Source organism: Andrena cerasifolii, chromosome 12 (genome assembly GCF_050908995.1).
Source record: "Andrena cerasifolii isolate SP2316 chromosome 12, iyAndCera1_principal, whole genome shotgun sequence".
NCBI lineage: Eukaryota > Metazoa > Arthropoda > Insecta > Hymenoptera > Andrenidae > Andrena > Andrena cerasifolii.
The window spans coordinates 10,542,342-10,568,581 of record NC_135129.1 but is presented as its reverse complement, the minus strand read 5'-3'; the positions used below and the strand labels follow the sequence as shown (position 1 = coordinate 10,568,581).

At 45.9% G+C, this 26,240-nt stretch overlaps 1 protein-coding gene across 7 annotated transcripts in view; it reads right to left on the bottom strand.

The window, feature by feature from the left end:
* Nucleotides 1–2,748: 2,748 nt before the first annotated feature.
* Nucleotides 2,749–26,240, bottom strand: part of LOC143374998 (pyroglutamylated RF-amide peptide receptor) — a 53,894-nt gene continuing 30,402 nt past the window's right edge. The window contains exons 5-12 of one of the 7 annotated variants that reach the window (XM_076823670.1): nt 19,187–19,308; nt 13,453–13,576; nt 10,790–10,995; nt 8,061–8,184; nt 7,194–7,354; nt 6,505–6,666; nt 4,390–4,692; nt 2,749–4,281 (exon numbers count right to left, since the gene is read on the bottom strand). In XM_076823670.1, the coding sequence (XP_076679785.1) occupies nt 4,488–4,692; nt 6,505–6,666; nt 7,194–7,354; nt 8,061–8,184; nt 10,790–10,995; nt 13,453–13,576; nt 19,187–19,308 (1,104 nt within the window). In that variant the 3' untranslated portion in view covers nt 2,749–4,281; nt 4,390–4,487. Of the gene's footprint in view, nt 4,693–5,294; nt 5,500–6,232; nt 6,382–6,504; nt 6,667–7,193; nt 7,355–8,060; nt 8,185–10,789; nt 10,996–13,452; nt 13,577–19,186; nt 19,309–26,240 lie in introns of those variants that run through there. The other 6 variants (XM_076823672.1, XM_076823671.1, XM_076823675.1 and 3 more) reach the window with 6 other exon arrangements.

Sequence of the window (26,240 nt, the reverse complement as noted above, 5' to 3'; positions counted from 1 at the left end):
CGTCCTCTCTCATTCCAGCCTGCTTATTAAGTAGCACGGCAAGCCTGTCCCCGGAGATACAACTTCGCCGGAATGGAACTGATAACTTCTCCGATGTCTTGAATAAAATAAGGAGGGATGCTCCGGGCCGGACGTTAATTAGAAGTAACTCCGCTCGGCTGGCAAGGCGATTTGAAGATGCTCTTTCGCGGTAACAATTTTGCCATAGTGTCGAGCTAACTCTTAGTATCTGTCCTTGGGCTTTTGTTCCATGGTATGTTGAATATACTACGCAAAAAACATTGCAATAAGATTGATTATTTATCATTCCAAACACGATCTTTAGAAGCTCTGTAATAGGACTTACAGTAGGATTTGTTGGAGGACTCCTAACGTTCGTGCTAAATTAAATAGAGCAGCCATAAAAGGCGAAGGACAATTCCGGCGTCTGCTGAGGCACGTACAGTAAACTTCCCAATTAGAATCTAAAACTTGTACGAAATCTCCATCAGCGTCTCTAAACTGCTACACCAACAAACTTTCGAAACTTGGAATAAATCTTACTCGTGGACCCCTATAAATCCTCCCCCAGCGTGATCCAGCGGCAAAAATCTCGAGCCCCTAACCGGCACCGATTAATAAGTCACCCCCGCGTGGCGTCGTCTCATTGCACCCTGTTTACCCTCCCGATTCGCACCGGCAGCTAATTGAGTAAGGTCGAGCTTAATCGTCCTTAAGCGTTCATCCCTAAACTCCTCGCAAGTACATTTCCTGGCGGCGTCAATCCTCGGGAAATCCCTACTCGATTTGCCTGAGCGACGTCGACTTCCCGCCACTTTGCAACCTCAAAGCGACCAGCTTCCCTGCCATGATCGCGGTCTAGAGATTTAGAAGGCGGAGCGTCCCGGATGTGGCGGCAATTTAATCAATCCACGCTCTGATTCTCCGTGAACAATGAGTAATTGCGAATTGAACGCGGACGCTCTCTTTCAGGGGGTAACAGAATTTTCCGCGGATCATGGCAGAAGGATCGAGCGCGATCAGTGAAGGGATATTCAAGCGGGGCCAGGGAAAATCTCGAGCAGTGCCGCGACGGATAAAAGGGTATTATCTTTCAGGGGGTGACGGCGCTCGACTAAACTCTGATACTTTGAAAAATTAATCGGCAGGCGAAGATGCCTCGAGTGTTCTCCCTTTGTCCCTTATCGCTTTCCCTCTGCCTCTTTGCCCTGTCGGGCAATTTCCCTGCCCCCCCCGTAAGCTGACACGACTTCTGCATCAGTCTTCCGGGACTCGGCTGCTCGGTAATTTAATACTATGCAGCGGATCCGCTGTAACGAGAGTCCTGAGAATTCGAGGAATGCTCATCGCTGCGCCACCCTGACGAATTTCGCGAAAAATATTCGCTCCTCGCGTGCAGCGGGAAATTCTTGCTGCGTCCGGAGGAGCGAACATCCTCCCTTGATTCGAATAAATCATTCGTCGCCGATGGGGTCCGAGAATTTTCCACGCGCAGCTCCGTCGCCCGTGCGTCGACCTAGCAAATTACCATCCGCGGCTGTTGCCAGCGTTCTTCACCCCCCGCGGGGGGGAAACTGTTTCAGGTGCAGAACACTGGAAGCTGCCCGCTGACGTTCCAGCTTCGCGTGATCGACGCGCTCGAGGGTAATATTCCGCGAGACGAGGAGCAATCTCAAGGGAAGTCCGGCAAAAGGGGGAAGAAAGGGAAAACTGATGGCGAGAGTGAGGGGAGGGGGTCGAGGAGACCGGAATTCAGCGACACTCTTCGACGCCACGAGGAGTTAGCGATATTCAGCGGGGAGCTGAAGCAGCTCGTGGATCCCGGCTGTTTCTCGTTCCCGAGGTTCGACGGCAATATGAAGCTATCGGTCCGCGAGAAGGAAAAGGTATTTTCGTCCGTAGAAATCTCACGGGCTCGCGAAAACGGGGGAAGGCGCCTGTAAGAAATGAAATTCCTTTAAAACTCCCCACGCAATGTTTCAACGGTCTGATGTCGTCCTCTGGATGACAAACGAGCTGCGTGATGTTATTCGCGTGGGTAACTGCATTCTTCGGATATGCGCTTGGCGTTTCATATCTGCCTGACGCAATTCTTTCCAGTGGGAGAGGCGGGAGGATCGCAGGGAGTGCGAGTGTCTGATTTTGTGACTCGCAGGGTGGTGTTGGATAGTTTTCTTTCTTCTGTCCTTCGGGGATAGATTCCTTGCTTGTCCACATTCCACAGATTTTTCTTCCTTCTGCAGGTGGAGTTCGGTGTACGCTTTCAACTACCGGGCACGGAAGGAGCATCCCCGCGGAAGGAAACGGGGGAGAAATCTCCGAAAGGAAAAAGGAAGAAGAGAAAGGAGCCGTCGAAAAGGGGCGAGGTCGGTAAATCGAGTTACGTGGCAGTATTGAAATTATTGTTGGGAAGCTCGACGCTGGTTCAGGACATCGTAATGATATGCTCGATAAAGTAGAGCGTTGTTGGAATCCAGCGGACTTAATTGAACTCGCCGCGTAATTTGAAATTTCCCTAAGCGACTGATCCTCGCGAATTTATTCCACGAGCTTTTTTTGTTTCTTTCTTCGAAGCTTCCTTTTCCCTATGGAGCATAAAGGCCCGCGCGCATTTTGGCCAAGCGAAGCGCGACGAATTAATAATAATTTGTCGGCTGCGCTTCGGTCATCAATTCATAAACTTTCCTCTTCGTATCGCTTCGCCGGGCTGGGAAATCATCCCGCTACAATTCACAGGTGCAAAAGGTGTCCAAGTTGCTCGCAATTTATTCAAATATTTACACATGTGAATGTCGACGTAAAAAATTGATACGCTCCGCTGAATCGTCTGTGTCTGGTGTAAAAAATAAATACAAAGAAACGCAGTGGACAATCAATCGTTGTGTTTGCGTCTATTCGCGATGCTGGACAAACAAATGCAGAAACGTAGGAAAGGTAGAACCAATTTGCGATGCCTGTGACATCGTCGCGAATTGGGCGGGAACGCGCAACAGTTGTATCCAGCACGCACGATATAAAGGGCTTACAAAGCAACGCCTCGGTCTCGGCGCCACACTCCTTCACACGCACACATTCGCAATCGCGCGCAAAACGGTAATTAACGCGAACGGGAGCTCGTCGATCGACCAGCGCATCATTAAGCTTCTCCAACGTTCGTCCCCTTAATTAGATAATTGTGTCGCTGCGTTGGGAACAGCTCTATACAAAAATGTTACTCTACGAATGTTTCGCGATAATGAGACTTCCTCTTACAGGCAACGCCCGGAGGAGAGCTATAAACTATTAGTTGAAAAGTTTCTTATGCCTCGATACTATCAGGCGTATCTTACGATCTCCCTCGACCAAGCTAGCACGATTCTGTAAAACAGGCTTACGCTCGGCGGAGTCCTGAAAGTTGACGAGATCTCGACGCACAGGTGGTGTACACGCTCGCGCAGGCATACACGCGATAAAAGCTACGGTACGATTTCTTAAGTAGCCTAGCTTGAATGAAACAGCACGATTAACGAGGTACACAAAGACCCTACGTAGGTATATTTCTCCTGTCAGTCGATTAGCGATTCGTTTCCCCAAGTTTTTTCCTCGAAAGTCAAAGACGACTTATCATCGACAACTATTACACTTAATTACGCTTAACTCGTTTACCAATTACAGACCTAATTAGACGGCTGCGCGTGCCTCGAGCAGGAGCGACCGCTCCGAGTGATATGAAAGAAACGCGACACGTTTCTTCGTTCTTACAAGAACTCTCAAACCGCTGCGTACTTCAATGTTCGCAGAAACGTTTCAAGAAACCTACCCTAAACGGTGAGTGGAAATTTCAAGCGTGGTGTCTCCGCTGCACCGAGATTCTTACGCGTGCAAGTAAACGAATATCGAATATTAAGATCGAGTTACAGCGAGAGGGATGCCAGGGGTACTTAACGCACCTACCTACTCATCCATTCTCTTTCGTTGGAAGGAAATCAGCCTCCTCGAGTATGCTCGGTTTAAATTTAAATCTGGGCTCAGGTGTGGCGCTTAATTAAACCTTCGACTAGATGAATTACGCCGCGTACTCGTTTTAATATCCCAGCATCGGGGTGCTCGTTCGGGAGACGTCCTGAAGGCAATCGACCCAGGGTGCAGTCATCTTCCTCGAGGGACCTCGGGGAACAGTTTCTCCCGTGCTCCGTTCGCTCGCGCCACGCTCCTCCCGCTTTCGTTCGTCTCTCCGTGGTTGTTTACCTGCGAAAAAGCTGCCTCGACGTAGGCCGGGCACCACGAAAGAATCAAGTCCATCTGAAAGCAGACGCAGCGGAAAGGGGCGAATATAGAACGAATACGTTTCAGTCGCGGAATTTGAAATTTCCACCGACCGACGGACGTAAAGCCAGCTCCCAGACTCACCGTTCGTCGAGCTGAAACTCCCCCACGATCCACCGCGAAACTATCGGAATATTGGCATCGCGCGATCGTCGATCAAAAATCGCCCGACTCCCCGTTTATCATGCAAATGCAACTTTTTTCGTGGAATATCGAGGACATCCGTTATAAAGCGACCGACGCAACGAATGTCCCACTTGGAAAGCACTGGGCGAGAAGCTGTCGAATCGAACTGGATTGCATCCGATAGCGTGGCAAGGGAAGGTTAATTTCGCAACGAAAAAAAAAAAGAAGGGGGTGGAAGTGTCCAAGCTCCGTGGCGGTCGCCTGAAAGCAAACGCGAGCTGCAACAGAAATCTGAACGGAATATTAAATGAGAAAGGGGGAAAGGAGGAGGCAGCAAGAAGCATCGCCACTCACAAACTGTGCGATTAATTCAACGAGAACGTGGATGAATTCACTGGCCCGTTAAAGAGTCACGAACTCTGTGTACGCATTCCGAGCTTCTACTCTTCTGGACCCTCGACGGGCTCGTTTGCCAAAAATTCCCGATGTTTCTTTCTCAAACTTGGCTGGTTCGCACGTATCGGGCGATTTCTACTTTCGACTACCCCTGTGCCACGACGGCAAACCATTCCTTCCACTGGCACCTGGAGGATCATAAGAAATATAAAAAGAATTGGCCCATCGAAAGGGTAGTTTCACCCTGGAGGATCTAAAGAGGGTCGAAAGTTGGCCGAATTTTGCCCAACCACCTAAGTTTCAAAAAGCATCAAGGGTCGCCTGGCGAACGAAGCGCCCTTTTGCCACCATTGACACTTTCCGCACCCTTCTCGAAACCCTTCGCGCCTCAATCGTCTTCTTGGAGCCTGAGCAAGCGTGAATTCATGGGAACGTTGTCGATTGAACTGTTGCTTTGTTTTCTTTACCTAAAGAAAAGGAGATCGTGCTCCGTTCCCTAGGCCAAAGTTTCGTGGTATTTATACGGGGTTTCGGGTGCTCGTGGACAACGCTGTTTGCCAGGGTGAGTTTCACGGGCCGCCGACAACCTGCACGAACGCGTCACGGCTAGGCTACGGGGTGGATGTCGCTCGAGGGTCGAGCTTCGACTCCCGGATGGAGTTTCGTATCCACCTGAATCACGGATTCAACAGATTGGTACTTAGCCTTCCACGTAGATCAGAAGTGGCGGGAGAGTCTGGTGATGATTCGCGGAAGGGGGGGGGGGGATGAAAGCGTCGATGAACCCGACAGTTTCAATGAATCTCCCTCGATAAACGATCAGGCCGTCGGTAATTGATACTCCGCGAGATTTTAATCTCGATTACATCTGGAATTTATTTCGACAGAGGCTCGTTGGCTCTTGGATGGTAAACTAATTCATATATTCGCTAAAGCGCGCGAAAATGAGTAGAGAATGGGATTTTCCAAGCTCTCGGGAAGGACCTTCGCCTGTCCAGCACGCGCAATCAATTTCCTTGAAACCGAGCCGCTTAAGACTCCGTCCTCATTTCCCGAATTCGTAAAACACACCCGTAAAAGTCAGCAGCGCGCGAGACGAGCGTAAAATCGTTTTACGGTTCGCGCACACCTCGCCGCTGCCGCGGAATTTACGGTCCGGCTGACTTATCCCCTTCTTCAGCGGATTTTCGAAACCCGTAGCTCGAAACGTATATCGCGCAACCATCGAAGACTCGCGGCCCGTTCCCGTGAACGCGTTGACAATCCTACTTAGGAATAGCATTTCCCATCGAATCGAATCTCGTTCAATTCTGACCGTCGTCGAGAAGTCCACGCGACAGGTGGACTGACAAAAATGCCCGGAATATGAGAAGGGGATTAGAGGCTATGTACGTAAATCGAAAGCTTGTCAAGCGGGGGATCAAACGAGCATCCCCTTTTTATTACAAAGTAAAATAATTTGAAGGAGTAGATGTATATTACTTGAAAGGGTGGAGGATTATAGCGCGCCGAGGCTACCACACGGCTAAATCGCGCATATTTATCCAAACGGATCTGAAATTCAAAAGAGTGACGTGTTGACTGCGCCTGCCGCGCCTCGTTTACGTGAAAGGAGGCAGAAGAAAGGAAAGAAAAAGCGTAAAGGTATCCGTGCAACGCGCGACTTTATCCGCGTACCTGACGCTGGTGGTCCTGGTCTGGCTGAGGCTGGGGTGCCTCTTCACCGGTGTCCTGTAGCCTCTTCTCGGGCAGCAGATCCACCAGCCACCGCAGGCTGCGGACAGGAAGCTCTCCCTGAAGTGCTTCGACATGAATCCGTAAACGATCGGATTTATGCAGCTGGAATGCAACGTGTTCGAGGGGATTGTCATCACTGTGGCCGTGTTATAAGTTACTGAGCGATTATTCCGCGATTCTCGGCTCGACAATCGACGTACATTGCATGCGGGAAATTCGGGAATAAGTGAAGCGAGGGGATCGATAGAGAGCGTCTCGAGGAAGCGTTTGAAGGTGGAAAATGCGTCGATTCGAAGGGAATTAATTAAACACCGTCGCATCTGCGGCACTGTTTGCCTGGGAAGGATCTCGATTCGGTGGAAAATATCTTGTCGAGGGTATCTACTTTGTCATTGCACTCGGCAGTAACTTTGCGATTAAATCTACTGGACACTTACAGGATGAAAATTTACAATCAATACTCGAACCTTCAAGTATTCGACGAAGCGAGATTAAACGATACTCGTATTACAGAGTGCCTACGGTTTGCTAGATGGAACATAAATAAAATCGCGAGTCTGATGATACTCTAGAATTACGTTGTCCACCGTCCAGAGAATCGGCTTAAAGTGGCGCTTTGTTCGACCTACCTGTTAAAATAAGCCATCAGCTGAAAAGCGGTGTTAAGGTGCTTGTACGTTCCCGTTTTGATGCGTGGCAAGAACCCGTACGCGGTGAGCATGTTGTCGACGAGAATTGGACCCCAGCAAATGGCGAACAGCACCACCACAGCCACCAGCATCTTCACCACCTGCCACGCAACACAATTCCCCGTGAAACTGCAGCCTCCGATCGACCTGCTACAGGACTTCTTTAACGCGACCCTCTTGCCCTACGTTGCGCTTGGCTATTGAAATTGAATCTTCTCGACAAATAAACTTGATCCCACGCCGACTGGCTGATTTAATTTCATTCGACGACTACTTGAATCGGGGAACGATCACCGTTACATTGTAAATTGTAAAGGAGGGATAACGTTTCAGTGGAAGAGTAATTCTTTTTCGTTCATTTGATCGATCCTTTCTTCCCCGGTTGTATTAGCTTTGTAACGAAGTCTTACGCAGCCGAGAGGGCTGCTTGAAATGCACAATAATTATCATCCGAATGAGAAACTCGGCGGTTTGTTTAGGCAAATTTGGAAACGGTGCCAGTCGCTCGGAAATTTCAACGATACCTCAAAACTTTGCGAATTAAATCAAGTGGCTTTAATTCGACGACGTCCGTGGAATTCCAATTAAGCCTGGAGAAACTTTTCGCCATTCTTGTACCCTCTTTACTCGAAGACAGACGAGCATTGTAACCTACTCTCGACGAATCGAACCTTCCTTTCACCTACGGCGACGTGAAACTGGGTCTTCGGATCGCTCGGCTAATAATGCAACGATATAGGCATCTGATGCGAAGACAGATCAGCTTAAAAGCTCATCAAACTCCGGAAAATTCAACGTCCAACGAACCTGTTTCATAGTTCGAGATTCTTCCTCCGTTTGCCTGTCTTCTCGATAAGAGCGACGTCCATTTCGCTCGCCAGATCTTTCTGCCATGGGTATCGACTCTGTGTCGAGGTTATTTGGAGACAACCTGCAACAAACGCAAGCTACCGATTAGTAGAAGGAAATCCCTCAAAGCACTTCGACTGTATAATGTAAAATTCAGAAATCCTTTCTCAGGAAAGGCAGATCACCTTCTCGACGATTATAAATAACACTCTTAAAAGCAGCGGCCGAATGAAACTGTTACTTTTTATAAATAATAGTTACTTATCGAACTTTTAACTTTTAAATCATTTCCTTTCAGTTTCAAGTGAACTTAAGTTAAAAATATTAACACTTTAACTCTGTTGTGAGAGTTCAGTTTTAACAGTTATAGTATCATATACTTTTGAACAGATATTTAAGGGTAAAATATAAAAGTTAGGAATATTTTTTTAATTAGTAAATTTAAGGAATTAGAAGCAGTGATTTTGTGATTCTTATATAACTATTTTCTCCGAACGGTTTATGGTTTCAACTTCGAATCTATCTACCCCATTTTCAGGAAATCTGCTTCACACAACTTTAAGTTTTTTCGAGCAGAATAAATCTTCCTGTTTAATTAGAACTTGTTTTCTATTTTCAAGGAAATTAAAGTTTCTTATTTACACAGAAATGCGTGGAATGGAAAACTGTCTGTCATAAAATTAGAGTTATTTCATAATTGATTGAAAATTTTTACAGTTTCATTCGACACCTGCTTAAAAGAGATTCGACAAGGTCTCTATCAAAGTCAACATCGCGATCCTAACTACCTACAGAAATGGAAGCATCGTGAGCTCTGATCGTTCAGGATCTGAAAATTACTAGAGCATTCGCAGGGTGCGCGAACAGCTTTAAACCGTGAATTACGCAGCCAATAAAGCGACGTAAATAAACATCAAATCACCGTCGACGGAACGGTACCAGCGGATTGCGTGCAGCTGCACTTTCCCGGCGATGGTTCAGCTGAAAATCGGCCGACGGTGAAGGGATATCGCTGTTGAAGTCAGCTGCAGATCTCGTTCCCCTACAAGTTTTTAACTAGCATGATGAACGACGATGGATCTCCAAGAGGCGATGTTACTCGCGTCGGGGATCGAAAACGAGGCAGCGTGCATCCGAGCAGGGATCGAGAAGTTTTCACCTCGCCGGAGAAACTTTTCGGTACATCGATAAGTTCGGCGAGCTTGCGGCTCCGAAGAACGCTGAAACAATTACTCCGCTTCGTGGGTAGACTGCGCGATACTTGGAACAGAACGGGTCCTCGATAGTCGCCGTGATATCGACATCGGTAGCATAAACCGGGCTCAGCTGTGTCAAGTTCGCTTCAAGTTCAACGATACTTCTATCAACTTTTGCAAGCCGCGCAATTTCTTTAAATTCTGTGAGAAATGAAGTTGGAACTGTGGTCGGGAAATTGTCAAACGACTGGGAGAAAAAGATCGGGCAAAAATGGAGAGCGCAGCGGAAGTTTTATCATATTCGAAGCTCGCGCGAAACGCTCTGAACCGAGTAAACAAAATTAATAGCGTTAGGGGAGGAATTCTTTTCACTTGCGTAGTGGGATGGGGCGCTTGACGGTCGCGACAATTAAAATGCAAATGGACGGGGGAAGTCTCTGCGAACCTTGTACTCTTATAATAACTTTCATTAATTACCGCGCCGCGACCGCCCCGTTACATACCGAATGCATAATGCATGGGCCAGTGAAAAAATTTGTTTCGGCGACATGGAATGCCAGGGCACCAAGAACTTAAACGTTTCTGCGGACAGAATATCGTTACGGCGTAAAAAGTGCTGGAAAGTAGGAAGGTTAAATGCGAGAGGGTTTGAGGGTCACTTCGGACCCGTTTAAATGATCAAGGGATGACAAAGCGGATGGGTTCCCTTCGGTGGAACGTTTAAACTTATAACGAAAGCACTGCTCTTAGTTATTAAACTGACAGGTGCCAAATACTTTGAAACTTCCAAACTTTCGTAAATGCCTGACTAATATTTAGGTTCGATACCTGCAACTGGAAAACCTCGAGATTTACGCAGAGCCACACTGCAGACGACGTCACATCTCCCATCATGCTTTCTCGTTCACCTCTGTCGAGGGAAGCAAAGCTCGCACAACTGTGAATGAAGCACGGGTTTTCAGCCGCGTTCACTCGATGTGGGAACCCCTCGGGATACGATCTCTGGCAGTGGTAGTGAATGGATAAGTGGAGCGCTCGGTAAGAATTGCAAGAGAAGCGCAGAATGTAAGCTCAGGGTTGAATAATGGGGCAGAAGCACGGTCGATTGATTTCTGCGTGTTTTCGACGGCCCTGTATGTCAGTGGGCTCCCCCTGTTCTTTGTCCAGCTCGATGAGTTCCCATCGACCCGAGGAATGCGATTTTTGCAAGTTAAGATACGAAACTGTCATCCAAGGTGCGTGCGCCTCGAACGTCAAATTAATTTACGAAGTTGAGCTTCGATTACCAAAGCGCGAAGTAGTTTCTAGCCTGGTTATCGGATCAGGCTCGTTGGGGCGCGTTGGGTGCCAAAGTTTGTCGTCCAAGGGCTAGGGACACTAACGTCGATCTAGATTATCGATAGCGTCACTGGCGAGGTATAATTAATCCTTGCTTGAATCAGGAGGAAAGTGGAAAGTACACGGCTCCTAGGACAAAAGATTCGGACTTACGCGTGCCGAGACGTCATGTGGTAGCGGCGCTTCATGACTCGCCAGATTTCCCAGCAAATGGCCGTGTAACAGAACGTCATAACGGTCAGGGGCACCACGAGGACCAGCATCAGCATGTAAACCTCGTGTGCACGCCACAGGAGTCCAGTGTCCGAATCGCGTACGCACCAGTAAGCGATCACCTTCTGCCCGACCACTTTGTGTGTCTGAAACAAACATGATCGTCGGTGTTCGCGGATCTCTCCTCAAATAATTCCGACCACCACATTTTCCAGCGAACTCTCTCGGCCATTCCCAAGTTCCCAATCACGCAGCTCCGCTTCAAGCCACGCGAGAAGAGAACCCCCCGGTCGGCGTGTATTTGATTTATTATTATTATTATTATTATTATTATTATTATTATTAATGGAAAACCCTTTAGTATACAGAGATACAAAATTATTACCATTACTACATAGAAAGATAAAAATAAGAGAGAGAAAGAAAAAATATATATATAAAATAATAATATAAAATAAAATAAAATAAAATAATATAATATAAAATAAAATAAAGATAAATTAAGATGAGATAATAATAGATAACAAAAACATAACATAAACTTTTTAAATACTACTAATAATACATATAAAAGTCCGCCTGTTTATGCCTAATCACGGAGCAACAGAAAATTTTGTTGTTACGATAGAAGATGCCTAAATAAATGCGCAGGGAACCGGTCAAGCGAACCTGTAAACAGATCAATGGCATCACAGCACCGATTCCACTCTTCCATCGCACGGTTTATGGGGTCCACGGTGTAGCGTAAATAGGCAAAGAGAGGTCTCGGACGCAAAGACCTTTGAGGGGCATGATAACAAATCAATGCAACAAGCTCAGGACAATTAACATGACCGTGAATTACCTTATAGAGGAAGAGCAGATCAGAGCAAACTCGACGGTACGTTAGAGAGGTAAGCCTTATCGTCCGTAAGGCAGGACTATAATCATTTAAATTCACAAAGGAAAAAGTTGCTCGTAAATTTTCTTCCGACGCACGTGCGATAGATTTAAGTCGAAGCCTGGCTTGATACCGTTGCAACCGTTGCCAGTAATTGAAAAGGAAACTCGATCTAGTTTCGCAGACCCGTCTACTTAATTGCAATCGTATATAATCCCAATGTTTCGTACGGCATTCGTCCCGCTCCATTCCGCAAAATCACTTCAACGCGGAGCGACGCACGGCACAGTTGTATCATTTCCGCTGACACGGGATCAGGCGCCCGCAGGAGAGAACGTTAACGCGATATTCTGGAACTGAGCTGCGAATGCAACAGCCTAGCGTTCTAGTAAAGCAGGTTTTACGGTTCCATAGAAGGGACGTTTATTAAAATGCTCGGAACACATGCACGTACAGAGATACGATTCCTCCCCTCTCGTATGAGGACGTTTTATCATCATATTCACGCCATTTACTTTACGAGACTCGTGAAAGCCAGGTACCCCGCCGCATGTTTCATTAATTCTTTCGTCCCACTGCCTCCTGCGAACGCTTTCCTATCTATGGGAGAAAGAAAACTTCCATGCTTTCCATTACACTTATCGGACCTCCCCACTTTAATTTGCAACCCACGTACGCGTGGGAGTAATTAAAACAGGGGAACTAGAGGAACGAGGTTGGCTGAGCCGTTGCACCTAGCCGGGGACAGCAAACAATCAGTTCTCGTTGAGCAAGGACACTGAAACGTTCAGAAGCTCGATGGTATCCTACATCACCGAGCTACGACAAACTACCTGGACGCATAAGTGCTTGAAAACGCCCCAGAAAACACGTGGAGCGGGACGGGGCCCGTTTCGACAGAAAGTACTCCGCGATTTCGTTCGATTTTCCGCCTCCTGGCTGCCGCATCTTGCCCGCTGGCAAAGTATCTTCTTAACGCTCCGATAAATAGACGTTCTTTGCCGTGAAACGAACGGCAGACATTCGCGTCGATTCTGCACGTATTACGTATTACTTTGTGTACACAGGCCAGCGATCGCCCTAAAAGGAGTATCGGAAATCGAAATGGCAACAAGGAGAGTGTGTTCCCGATGTCTTCTTCTGCGAAACGCACGCGAGAGAAACGAGCGACATCCAGTCGCAGCGAATGCTTCGACTGGTAATTAGATCGGGCTTCAGCTTCGGGACGTTGAAAAGGGGTGGCTAGTTTCACGGTACAGACCCTTCGGATTCCTCGCGAGATAATATTGCATGGCTGACCCTGATTAATGGTAAATGATAGCAGGGTCAGCTGGTAAAACGTGGGTGTTGTCGCGTAATTGCGATCTCTATTAAAATCTAGATCTTTGTAGGCTATCAAGTATGACGCCTGACTACCAGCTATCGATAGCCATCGATCCTAGCAAATGGAAGGGTTTACAGTTTGTCGAGACTTGGATCTCATCTCCTGTAATACCGCGAGATCCTGCGGATCGCTGAAGCAGCAAAAGCCGACGTGCTATTTTATGAAACGCTCCTCTCTCTCGAGAGAAAAGTTTCAAGGACTCCTGGGTTAAAAGAACGTAATCCGTAAATGGAGTTTCCTAGTCCAGAATTAAAGTGCACCGCGGTGCGGCACCTTGCGCTCGGGCCTACAAGGGCTTGTAAATTGATTTATATGGTTCCGTCCCCGGCGTCGTTTTACCTGCGTGAAAATCATTGGAATACCAAGCAGGAACGACGTCACCCAAGTCGCGATCACGATCCTGCGAGCCTGGCTGATCGTGCACGTGTACTGCGCCCTCATAGGATGAACAATCGCGTAATACCTGCAACACAAGTGGAATTTTCAATTAGTCCGATGTGGATACCAGCTTCGGATTCCTGTCTTGCAAAATCCATCGCCGCTCGACACTCCTTAGTGTTCTCTTAAACGAATACGATGCTGCGTTCAATTTGCCAATTCTCCTCCGCGAATGAAGCGCGACGTTCCAGGGGGATGAAACACGCCGTCGCGGGAGAACTTGCGCGATTCCCGACAGCACGACGTTCGAAAGCTGTGAGATAACGGGGGCATTCGTGTGCCAAACTGAAAGAGGCGATGAAAAGGGAAAAGTGTATTAAAACGAGACGATGAAACAGGGTAATGGCGCGAAAAATCTCCGCGAAGCTTCGTTTTACGGCCACGGTTATTTCCGCAGCTTTTCTCTGTCCAGCCTCCTTTCTTTCTTTTTCGCAATTAAGCGAAAACCGACCGACCGCGATTATCCGCTTCCCTTCCGGTTGAACGCGTCCATGAATATAAAGTGTCACCGGGATCTCTATAATCCCTGTCAATTAGGCCGTGCTACTCGCGAAACGCGAATCAATTAAACGGGTCTGGCTTGTAAAATTACGCCCCGGTTAGCGTCGCGTGAAGACCACCCTCTCCCACCGTCCCAGAAACTGTACAGAATCGATCCTGTTCGGTAATCGAGCTATCACATCGCTGGCCATAAAATTCGGGGTCACGATTCTCGCAGCCACACGAAATGTGATTCGGCTGACTCGGTGGCTGCGAGTTACGATTTCGGGGACAGATGGAGGAGAAACTTTTATTAGGCTGTTTCGCGCGCAACATTCACTTAATTTTGTGGTATCACCGGCGGTATATTACGGTGATAAATTTTCCAGCTTGGAGAGGGAAATAGGGACTGCGGGAAATCGATTACCCCTATTATAGTGGAAGTTCGAACCACCAAAATTGTTGGGGAATAATTGGAATACGTATTGTAGGCGTGCGTAGCAGCGAATTTTCCAGCGGAGTAGAAGGCGACCAGGTAAGGTCATAAAGTTCAAGCGAAGGTTTCGCGACTGTTGGATTTGCCTGGCGACGAAACCTCCCTTGTTCTCAGGGCCTGGGTTTTTTCCAAAAGTTGTGCACGTGGAACGCGACCGTTGGGCATTCGGCTAGAAAGACTGGAGTAGAGCGGTTGTTTTTCGTCCGCTCGATATCTTCTTTAAAGTAGTTTTTTTTTTGGTCTTAAAATAAACCATATTATTTGTTGAGTTTATTAAGTAGTGTACCTTATTACCACCCTCGCGTCCCTCACCTCAGTATTTACATTATTACTGATCGAGGCTCGGTAGATAACAATCGACGTTAGAGCAGGCATATTTTCGTTTCTCTGCGAACGTGGAGCACGGAGTCGACTTTTACCATTGATTAATAATTCCCCCATTTTTTTCGCTTGCCTATCAGTCGCTGCCAACACGGTTGATTATTTAAAAATCGGACGCGAAGCTTATTCCTCGCTGCACGGTTGTATCGCGGAAAGAAATTCCATGGAAAAAACGAAAGCTCTCCCGTAAATCCGCTTTAACAGGTGCCAGGAGATGATTAATAAAAAGCAACAAAATCGTTGCCTGAAATCCTCGCTCGAACAGTTCGGTAGGTATGTAGGTCTCGTTATACTTACAGGAGCATTTCAGAATCCCTGCTCGTCGTCGTCTATGAAATAAAGCTAGCATACCTCGGCATACCTCTTTTTCCTCCGCGGTGATATATTTAGCACGTGCCGGTTAATTTGTCACAGTTATTTATAAAGCCGAACAATAGCCTTGATCCACGAACATTATGCATAGCGCGTGTCACAGAAATAAGCCTGGCGGAACGACACCAGTTTCTCTCCTCGGTTTTACTGCTCCTTTAGCTCCCGCTATCTCCCTTAACATTCTCACCGCATCTGATACGCGGGAGCAACGAGAAACACGGGCAGTTTTGTGAGGATTTATCCGTTTCATTCGGGTTGCGTGCATTGGGCAGCAACAGGGTTAGCGATAAACAATAAAAAAAAAAGGCTGAGCCGAGGGAGCGATGATAAGGCGGTTCAATTTCCCCTTGGAATCAAATAAATTTTAAGCATGGCCGCGCATCGGGCAGGGCAAGGTCGTCGGATCACGCGTCCGAGGCGTCTTGGGGGCCTATTTTATCGGTTCTCTATTAAAGCGAAACGTGAGCGGCAAACACGAGCAACGGCCTCGCGGGAGGAATCATAAATCGGTCGATATTGGCACGCGACTTCCGCTTCGACCGAAATTTTTTTAATTATCCGACGACGGGCGCCTTCGTCGAAGGCGGATTAATGAGACGCAGGGCTAATTTCATCGTGGGAAAGGTGGGGGAAAGGGGGATCGCGAGAAAGGAGAGAAGACTGAGCCAATCTGGAACCCGTTGGAAATTCGAGCCGAAAGACAATTCGCAGTCGTGCTCGCGCTAACGGCCTCAGAAAGGCGACAAAAGAAAGAGGCGAGCGAAATTCGCTGGAGCTGCGCCAAAAAACGCAACCTTTATCTAGGGACGCGATTATCCTTCCGGGAAATTGCGTGGGCGTGCTTGAACGTTGGCCGGATTTTAAAACGATTTCTTTCCTGCCTGCCTTTCGCTGACACTCGCGAACTGACATACAAGGGGAGGACAGGGTGTGGTAAACATCGATTTTATTGCCCACCCTTCAAAAAAAAATTGTGGCAATAAAAAAAAATTTCATCAGCACCCCTATGAAAACATTTTAATGATTTGACGGTGGGAAATGATTGTCCATCGTTTGCCCACGTTTGCCCATAAAAAAAATTTTGTTTGCCCACCCTCCAAAAAAAAGTTATGAACAAAATAAAAAATTTGTCTTCATCACCCACCATGAATGCATTTCAATTTTTTAAAAGAAGGATACGAATGTACCAGACCTGGCCACGTTTGCCCACTCTCAGATTTCATTTGCCCACCCTCCAGAATTTAAATAAAAAATAAAAACCTCGAAAAGAAGGGTACAGGTGAAGCGATCGCGTTAAAGTTCGATTATTCTCAAAAATATTATGAAAATCGTTCTTTCAACGGTGCAGTTCGTTAGTTTAGATGTAGAAGAGATTTGCCCATGCATTAATTTCGTATGCCCACCCTCCAGAATCGAATTATTAATAAAGATAGCCAAGAAGTGCGGTACCCGTTGAAGCGATCGCGTTAAAGTTCGATTTTTCTGGAAAATATTATCAAAATCGTTCTTTCAACGGTGCAGTTCGTTAGTTTAGATGTAGAAGAGATTTGCCCATACATTAATTTCGCATGCCCACCCTCCAGAATCGAATTATTAATAAAGATAGCCAAGAAGTGCGGTACCCGTTGAAGCGAATACTTTCCCGTTTGTTTTTTTTTCGAATGAATTATCAAAATCGATTGTTCTTACCGTAAGGGTTAAAGGTGGTTGGTGACGTGTTATCCAAGAAATGTTGCACACACTTCTTTCTCACTTTATTCGAACGACACTTGAATTTGTATCGCTCATCGAATACTTCACACTTTTCACACACCTGCAGCATGTGCAGAATAACACCAGAGTGGTTTTCTAGTCATTTTTCACTAATTACCGCAATGATATCGCACAACGGAAAATAATATAATCTCACAGTTACTTCACAAACCGTAAATGAATGCACGATCTTGCAAGAGTTGCGTCCGAACTCTGTAGACCGACTGACTTTCGTGCGTCGTTGGAAACAATTCGAGAGTGTCGCAGACATATGTTTACGTTTCGGCACGTTCGATGACGACACGCAGCGCTGACACCCTAAAGGGTGGCAGCGCCGAGTGCCACTGCCGAAACGTAAACAGATGTCTGCGATACTCTCGAATTCTTTCCAACGACGCACTTCTTGGCTATCTTTATTAATAATTCGATTCTGGAGGGTGGGCATACCAAATTAATGCATGAGCAAATCTCTTCTACGTCTAAACTAACGGACTGCATCGTTGAAAGAACGATTTTGATAATATTTTCTAGAAAAATCGAACTTTAACGCGATCGCTCCACCTGTACCCTTCTTTTCGAGGTTTTTATTTTTTATTTAAATTCTGGAGGGTGGGCAAATGAAATCTGAGAGTGGGCAAACGTGGCTAGGTCTGGTACATTCGTATCCTTCTTTTAAAAAATTGAAATGCATTCATGGTGGGTGATGAAGACAATTTTTTTATTTTGTTCATAATATCGTGCCCCAAGTCACGGTAACAACTAGCCCCTACCGACACATGTAGCAATTTCAAAGACTATTCTGCTTATACATGTATTCAAACGATAAACACTATTACACCATGTTCTTAAATGTCAATTGATCCATCAGAACGATTCAATCTATAATATCGACGTTAAATAATCGAAATAGACCAAAAAGTAATGATAGAAAAATTTTTACTTATCTGGTACGCGACTAATAGGTCCTTGCTTACAAATTCGCTGTCGCAGACGCTATTAAAGTGGGCGACAGAGTGGCGTGATCAACTAACACGGAAGAAATAATTTAAAGTACAACGCTCTTTTTATTTTGAAGATAGAGCCGTCGGAGCAACTTACCCCCGGAACTTTTAGCCCCGGTCTCCCCTACAACTTCCTCTCGTTACTGTTTTTCATAATTCCCCATTCCATCGCCTCGTCACCATGTGCTTTAATTAAATCGCGGCAGACTTTTCTATCAAACGATCCTTTGGTATCAGAGACACGCGAGGTGAAGTGCACACAGACACGGTACTAAAAAACAGGGGGACAATAAATTAATTTATCCTGTGCCAATGAATTCCGCTTGTTATTCGGAGCTCCCCTTTCCGCGCGTCCGACGTCGAGGTTAATCGTGAGCAAAAAAGCCCAGAGACATGACGTTTCGTTGGCCATGTAATACTGAATGTTTTACTACACGCGGATCGATGAACCTCGTTCATCAAACCTTGTCATATTGTTGTTGAATGTTCTCGAAGCGGAGATGCTTGGAGCACCGTCTGCGCGGAGCATCGCGCTCGCCGCGAGTTATTGGAAAAGTCACGTAACGCAGCCGCCAAATTTATAATCCCACTGGTCCATTAATCACAAACGAAACGGAGAACGACGAGAATATTACGCCGAGGACTTCGAGGCATTCGTGGGCGATAAAATTGCACCGGGATCTACGAATTAATGGGCGTGAGATCTCTTGATAAAGCGAGCCGTTTCAAGCCGGCTCGTCGAGGAAGCTCTATCGACTACTGGCGCGGTTATAAATAAGCTGAATTTCAGGCAACTCGCTTGAGTGAATCAATTAAATGTAATTACACGTTCCAAATGCACATTGTCGAGTGAATTCTCAATTTCATTAAAGTGATAAAAAAAAACATCCTCTTCAAAAGCACCACCTAGCTCGAAAGCCTTCTATAAAAGGAAGATAGAAGCAGAAGGGAATAACCGATACTAATTTATTCCAGAGATCTAGGGCTTCCGTAACGTTGCTTCTCATCAATGAAATTGGAAATCGATGAATAGGAATCGAGTGGAGTACTCTTTTTAGGAATGTGTTCTGTGTAAATGATCGAGTAACATCTGCGGCATGGATACAGTTGAAAAAATGACCAAGGGTGAAATGGGTAACGAATTCGGGCTTACCTTTCAATCGACATTGCGGTGAGCGTGACGACCGAGCATATGGCAGATACGCTCTGCATGTAATGCACCGACTTGCACAGGAACAGACCCATCGTCCACGTGTAAGAGAACAGCTTGGCAACCTGCGAACAAACACGATTGACATCTCGTTAGACGGACTGATTTCGTTCAATGGACAAAGAGCATCACCGTCTCGCTAGCGAGGTTTAATTCCCATCGTTTGGCGGACCAGTTTCTCGCCATCTCCCCCTTTGACCGCCAGGAATCTCGCCAGGAATAATAATCCTTGGAGAGCGGAATTAAATAGCCAAGACAATAAAATTGTTGAGCCAAGTCCATTTGACCCCAGCGACTCGGAGGGAAGTCTGGAGACAATGCCGGGAAGAACAAAAATCGGACGGCACAATGCGTTTCGAAATGGAAGAAAGAGGGGTCGAGATAAAGGAAGCGCGGGAAAACGTTCCTCGAGCATCCCACGCGTTTCATCAAGCCCATTTGACTAGAGAAAAATAAGGACACGTTATTCCAGCATGCTCTTTGAAGCTGTTAATGAGCAGAAAACGAGGCTCGGCGAAAAGCGTCTCAGGCTGCGATACGTGTGTGCGGAGTGACCACTGGGACCATCGCACGAACAAAGGCCAACATTTAAACTCAAACACTCGAATAATTGGACGTCATGTCCCCAGTCCCGTTTCACACGGCAATTGCTATGTGATGCTGTTAGAACCTCTTTTCTTTAACTTACGACGACGCACTTTGCTGGAGTAATAAAATGTTTCTACCATTCTATTTACCCCGGTCAGCCGAAAGATCAGGGGTAACAGCAGGACGAGTACAAAGCAGTGCAAAGAGTTCTCCTCTTTAAACGGGAAAGCTCCCTCTGTTTGCCCTGATCGAAGATGAGGGCGCAAGCAAAGCAGAAGGAACAGGCAAGAATGTGTCAGGACTGCAAGCTCTATTTTGCACCGTGGAGGATCAAGCAGCAAAGCTGGGGAATTAAGGGCGCGATCCTCGTTTCCAATTCAGTCCAGGGAAAGTCCACGGGATGCTGCAAGCGCGTTAAAGAAATGGAGACGCAACGACAGGCTGATCTGTATTGCTACTGCCAAGGTCGTTCTTAAATAGACACAGTGTAACGCGATGCCCGGCGATCAGCTTAATTAACGTATTTAAAACCGTGAATTTCTTCGGACGCCTGAAAGAGACCCGAGTGTGCTGTGAAGCGAGAAAAAATTGGCATGTTCAGGGGAGATGGAAGAGTAAACGTCGCATCGCTCCGACGTCGGGATCATCCGCCGATGAAGAGTTATCGGAAAAGTCGTTCTATCGCGATGGAATCCCGGCGTGGAAGGGAATACTTTAAGTCTCTGGTGAAAAGAGTCGATGGAGGTGCGAGGATTCAATGAAAGCAATCAACTCGAGCAAATACTAAAGTATTTTCGGTATCAAGTACTGCCCCGATGGAGCCGGAATTCGTCGCTCCAGCTAAATTGCCGTACTATAATATTTAATGTCACTTTACTATCGATCAGAGATGGAGTACTGCAGTTGAATACGTTACTGTGACACTGACAAGGAGAGTATTTTAGGTGCCCGCCTCCGATCATTTTGATTTTTGGATATGTTATAGAGGACCGAAAAATAAGAAACACGTGTTTTTTATTTTTCCCCGTTTTCATATTTTTGGGGGGTGAAAACTGAGTTCAAAGTTAGGGTTGAAAATTCATTTCTGTGGAATATCTCGAGAACTATTAGAGATAGGGGAATAGCGTCAATGGACGAATTTTGTGTCTTTGAATGCGAAATATGACTGACTCGCCAGATTTTCAAAAATCTACAAAAATGATTTTTCAACCCTAACTTTGAACGCAGCTTTCACCCCCCAAATATGTAAACAGGGGAGAATAAAAAAATACGTATTTCTTATTTTTCGGTCCTCTATAACATATCCAAAAATCAAAATCATCGGAGGCGGACACCTAAAATACTCTCCTTGTGAGTGAAAATCCGGAAAAATATTAATAAAAACTGCTGAGTTACCTGACGATAATCACTCTAATGCTTCCTAACTGCGAACGCTAAAATAGCGTCGAGATCTTTCACCTAATACTTCTGCAAAGCTACGAGCAATCGAGATCAGTAGTGCGAGTCGACGATAAGTCAGCCCACCTGCTTCAAGAAACTCGAAGTATCTACAGCAGCAACTAAGACGAGGAACGTTAAATAACAGCTTTGGGGTATTATGCATCACCTGCATTACCCACTCGATAATGTTGTGAACAATTTTATGGAAAAGTGAGTGCATATGCCTCGTGGCAAGGCGAGGATTTCCTCGTCTATAATTTCACAGGTGTATTCAAACATATTTGCCACTTCCATCGTGCCACACGGTTTGCCAAGGTCTCGAGTGTCAATTTATCGAATCGACGCGCTTGCATTTCACCGAGCGCTGCCGCGGGGTTTAATCATATTCGAGGGGTCTCGAACGTTTTAATCAGACGCGAGTCTACAGGTGCATTCAAGTGGAACGCTGCTATTTAAGTGCCATGTAAATGCCGTCGCACTTGTCCGAATAGCTTCGTCGCTGGATGCAGAAGGCAGTTCGCGACGTGTTGTGCACTCCGTGCAGCCAGTTTCCCGCGCAAACTCGATGAAATTTCATTGGGCACGCGGTTGCTCCGCGGGCGCGGTGCAAGGGGGAGAATAAAATCTTCGCGGCTCTGTTATCCGCGCCAGGGATTTCGAGCTACTCGCAAGAACGGAAGCTGCAAGATCGAGGGACGAAAGAAACGGGCCGAGCGGTTGTTAAGCTGATAACATCAGAGGCGTTGGCTACCTCGTGCAAGAGCACTAATTGATATTAACGCGATTAGCGTAAAGTTCAATTTAAGGGAATTGAATACAGGCGAGCTGCGATGTAATACGATTAGCCAGCAGGCTAGAAAATTACAGCTTGATGATCACGAGCTGCAGAGATTGGACTCGAACTCTCATAATAAAAAATAGTCATTAATAGACGCGCTTTAATCGGATACTCCAATCTGGTAGAGAACTTTGTGGATAATAATGGATGCGAGGGGTCGGGGGCGCTTCGACTTCGGGGAAAGTCGATGTTACGCCTTAATTCAGTTTTTACGAAGAAGTTGATGGACGCTGCAATATTTTGCAAAGATTAAAAGTGCAGCAGCAGAGGTGACAATTAATACGGGAAGTCAGTAAAGGAATTGCATATTTAGTATGAGAGAAGCGAGCTGGGTTCACTGCAACGGAATAATTGCATGTTCCGTTACACGGTACACCGTTTCTTTCCAACGTTCGAGCATTGACCCGGTTTCCTGTCAATTCCACGTGCAGCTCGATCTGACGGGGCGACTTGACAGGAAAATCCCTTGTCCAACAGTGACAGCGGAACGCAGTGGTCATGCCGAGGATCGTTGCAAAGGCTTGACGTTCAATTTAAGTCGTTACTCCAGTAATGCCATTAATAATCCAGCGATTAACAAGAAATCGTAACTACAACTATACGGGGAATGGTATTCGACAAAGAATACACAAACGGTCAGCTCTGCAATCTGAGATGCTCGGGTAGTTTTCTGATCGACTTTCCTAATACGAAATTCTGTGTTTGCAGTAAAATATTTGGCTCCCCCTTTTACAAGTCCGTCTGGAAATTTGATGCAAAAGAATAAAAAGAGGGAGGATCAGACGAAGCGAACAAGTGAAAAGGGGGCAAAATAAATATCAAGGCTAACAAGTTAAAACGAAAAGTCAGGAAGGGAACACACCAATCACTATCGACAGATAGGAAAAAAGGGACCAAGAAGCCAGAGAGAAAAGAAGCAGAGGAAGGTGGAAAGGTAGGGTAATCACTTTAGGTCAGCGTTTATTATAATTAAATTAATCGGCCCATTTGCCACCGCGCGTTGTCGCCACCCCTAGTTACCCCAGTGCCGTCGTATTAAAAGACAACAGCTTTCCTCGATACGTCGAGAGATCGATATTTTCTCGCTCGCAAGCACAGCGGCAGTCATTGGTATGCAATTCCCTACTCTGCTTGTGTAATCGGGTTCCACTGTCGAATCAACGGACAATGCGGGTGCGCGAGAAATAAATGTAGCACGAGACCCGGTAATGTTAAGAATACGGATTCTGGTCACGGAACGGAGATACCTTTCCGTTATTATTGCCTAGTCAATTGTGAAAAACTTGTTGATTTGAAATCCCTTGGATTCGCAGACAACCTGCACCAGGAGCAGTTGGTTAATGAAAATGATAAAAGTTCTTGGCGATGCTTCATCTATACGAGCACTGAAATGTGCTCACCTCAAGTAGGGGCAAACAAATGTAAATGAACGTGAAATATGCTAATTCCTTTCTAATGCAACCCTCCACCAAGTCTCATCAATACACTCCCACTTCTATTGTAACGAATTGCATTTGATTATGTGCCACCTGCATTGCAATTCCAATTGTGCCCATCGCCTGCACACATTCCCGACTAATGTTTCTCTGACCTGTTGCATCGATCAACAGAGTGCACCCACTACGCATCAATTAAATGGATGGGAATAATTCCTACCAGTCAATGGTGTTTTGTCAAGACTCTTTCCTGCATAATCGATATTCCATTCCAGCCGTGCATCGAGTACCTTTTCAAGGGAACCACTCTCAACCTATGCTGGCGGATTATCCCCGAAGTGGCTGGTGAAATAGATGGAAATTTCCGTAGCGATTCGCAGAATCTACGATCTACGTCATTGTAATGTTGCAGCACGCTAATTACCATAGCACTTCCGATCCATTCGGTAGATTCAGCGCCACATTCCGGATTAGAAGCGTTTAATTAAGCCCACCTTCACCGAATCTTAAGGATTAACGAGCTATTCGAACTTTCGTTACTTCGTGCCAAGGCACTGCCGCTTCGGACAATCAAGGTCCGATCAGCATTCGAAATAAAGTATCGAGAGCTTTCCTCGTTGATCCAGTAAAGTTTGCAAACTACTCCGCCTGATGAAAAATAAAGTTACAACGGGGGCAGAGTGATAAAGTTCGATGACTAATCGCGGAAACCCGCAGCAATCTGTCTACGAAACTCGTAAGCGTGGTAATTAGTAATCAGCCGTCGGGTCTCTGAAACAATGAGGGCAATAAGAAAGCACAATTCCATGCAGGGGGTTAATGCTGCACGAATATTAACGAAGTAATCGAAGCCAGTAACATTGTTCGTTGGTCAATCACGTGCAACGCTGACCATTGTCCTATTAGTCCGTCAAAGTCCCATGACCCTACTAAATTACCGATAAATCCAAAACTTTGCTGCACTTTGGCCGATTAATTGGCTGGCTAACTACGCGATCAAAATTCCGTTAATGGGAGATAATTGTTTGGACACTCTAGCCTACCAAACAGGAGTGGACTTTCCCCTCGAAAAACGAACCGAATGAATCGCGAAAATTTGGGCATCGTCACCAGCTGCAAACGCTACAAGTCGACGACCAAGCCCGCGCGCGCCTGAGTTTCCCTAAAAGTAGGACGATTGAGCTATTTAAGCGGTAATGCAAGTGCACTTAGCGCACAAATAGAGCGGGAGGAAGTAGCTAAAAGTAGATTACCCTTTCGCGAACAGCTCTCAACTAATAACAGTTTCCCCTCCAAGTCAGCCAATTTTTCTCTCGCATCGTCGTGAACCATCGACTGCTTCGAGACAGTTGCCAGAACGTGGCGAGAGCTGCGCCGCACAGTGGGACGGATCGACGTTTAGGTAGGCATTCAGTTCATTTCTTACATACTTCATCATTTAATGATTATAATCTAAGATTACAGGTAATACATTGTATAATAAATACAATAATCATTTTTTTTTCTCGTCGCTCTTTTTAACAATGGGACTTCAAGAGTCCCTTCATGTTGATTTCCATATATATACATCCATATATATGGATCGGGGCTTATTAATAAATTCACTTCCAACATATATTATTCATTATTATCATATTTGAACATTACTCAATTAGTGTAATTTAAAGTTAAAAAATACGAAAATGGTAACAAAAAATCTTAAGCTGGCAATAGAATATAAGTGTTTATATTTTTCATTACAAGAAAAAGACTAACTAAAATTATTCCAATGTGTAAAAGCTGGTCATTTTCTAAAAATGGAAATCTAAAATTTTGTTTGGAATATTTAACCGAGGAAGCCCAGAACGCCCGAAATAATGATTTTAAAAACTACTGCGAATTATACGCAAAAAGAGCAGCCGAAAAATGACAAATCAAGATGTTCTAAATAATTTATTAATAAGCCCCGATCCATATATATGGAAATCAACATGAAGGGACTCTTCAAGTCCCATTATTAAAAAGAGCGACGAGAAAAAAAATGATTATTGTATTTATTGTACAATACATTACCTGTAATCTTAGATTACATTCATGAAATGATGAAATATGTAAGAAATGAACTGAATGCCTACCTAAACGTCGATTCGTCCCACTGTGCGCCGGTGCCGTGGAAACGCTAAACGACTGCCACAGTTTTTCCCGCGTCGCAATTCGTTTTAACGAAGCAACGAATCTCTTACGGGCCATCCCCCAAACCTCTCGTTCCGCTATCCGTTGGAGCATTCTGGGGACCGCGAATCGTCCTGGCTCGTTGCGCGCGAAACTTCTTTTGGAATGCCCCTCTATTTGAGAACTGGCGAGAGCGCTTCTTTCCAGAGATTAAACTGCGGCCGAAATTTGTCGTCCACCTTCGTTGCTGGCTTGTTTGCATGAAAACCTCCCTATTATCCGCGATGTTCTACGCCCGAGAATCGTTCGAAATCTCTAAAGTCATCTGTGAAAATGTTCTTCAATAAATGAAAGCATCGTCTGCTTGACTTTTTCAGCGTTAAAAAATTCCGCACGGATCCTGCGAAGCTATTATTTCGACGAAATGAAAGCTTCCGCGCTGGATGCTCTGGCAATTTTTCAGGGCAACCACAAATTCGCGAAAACTAACCAAACGTTATTGTCTGCATTTCGAAATCGACAGCAGGAAACACAGGTTCTATGG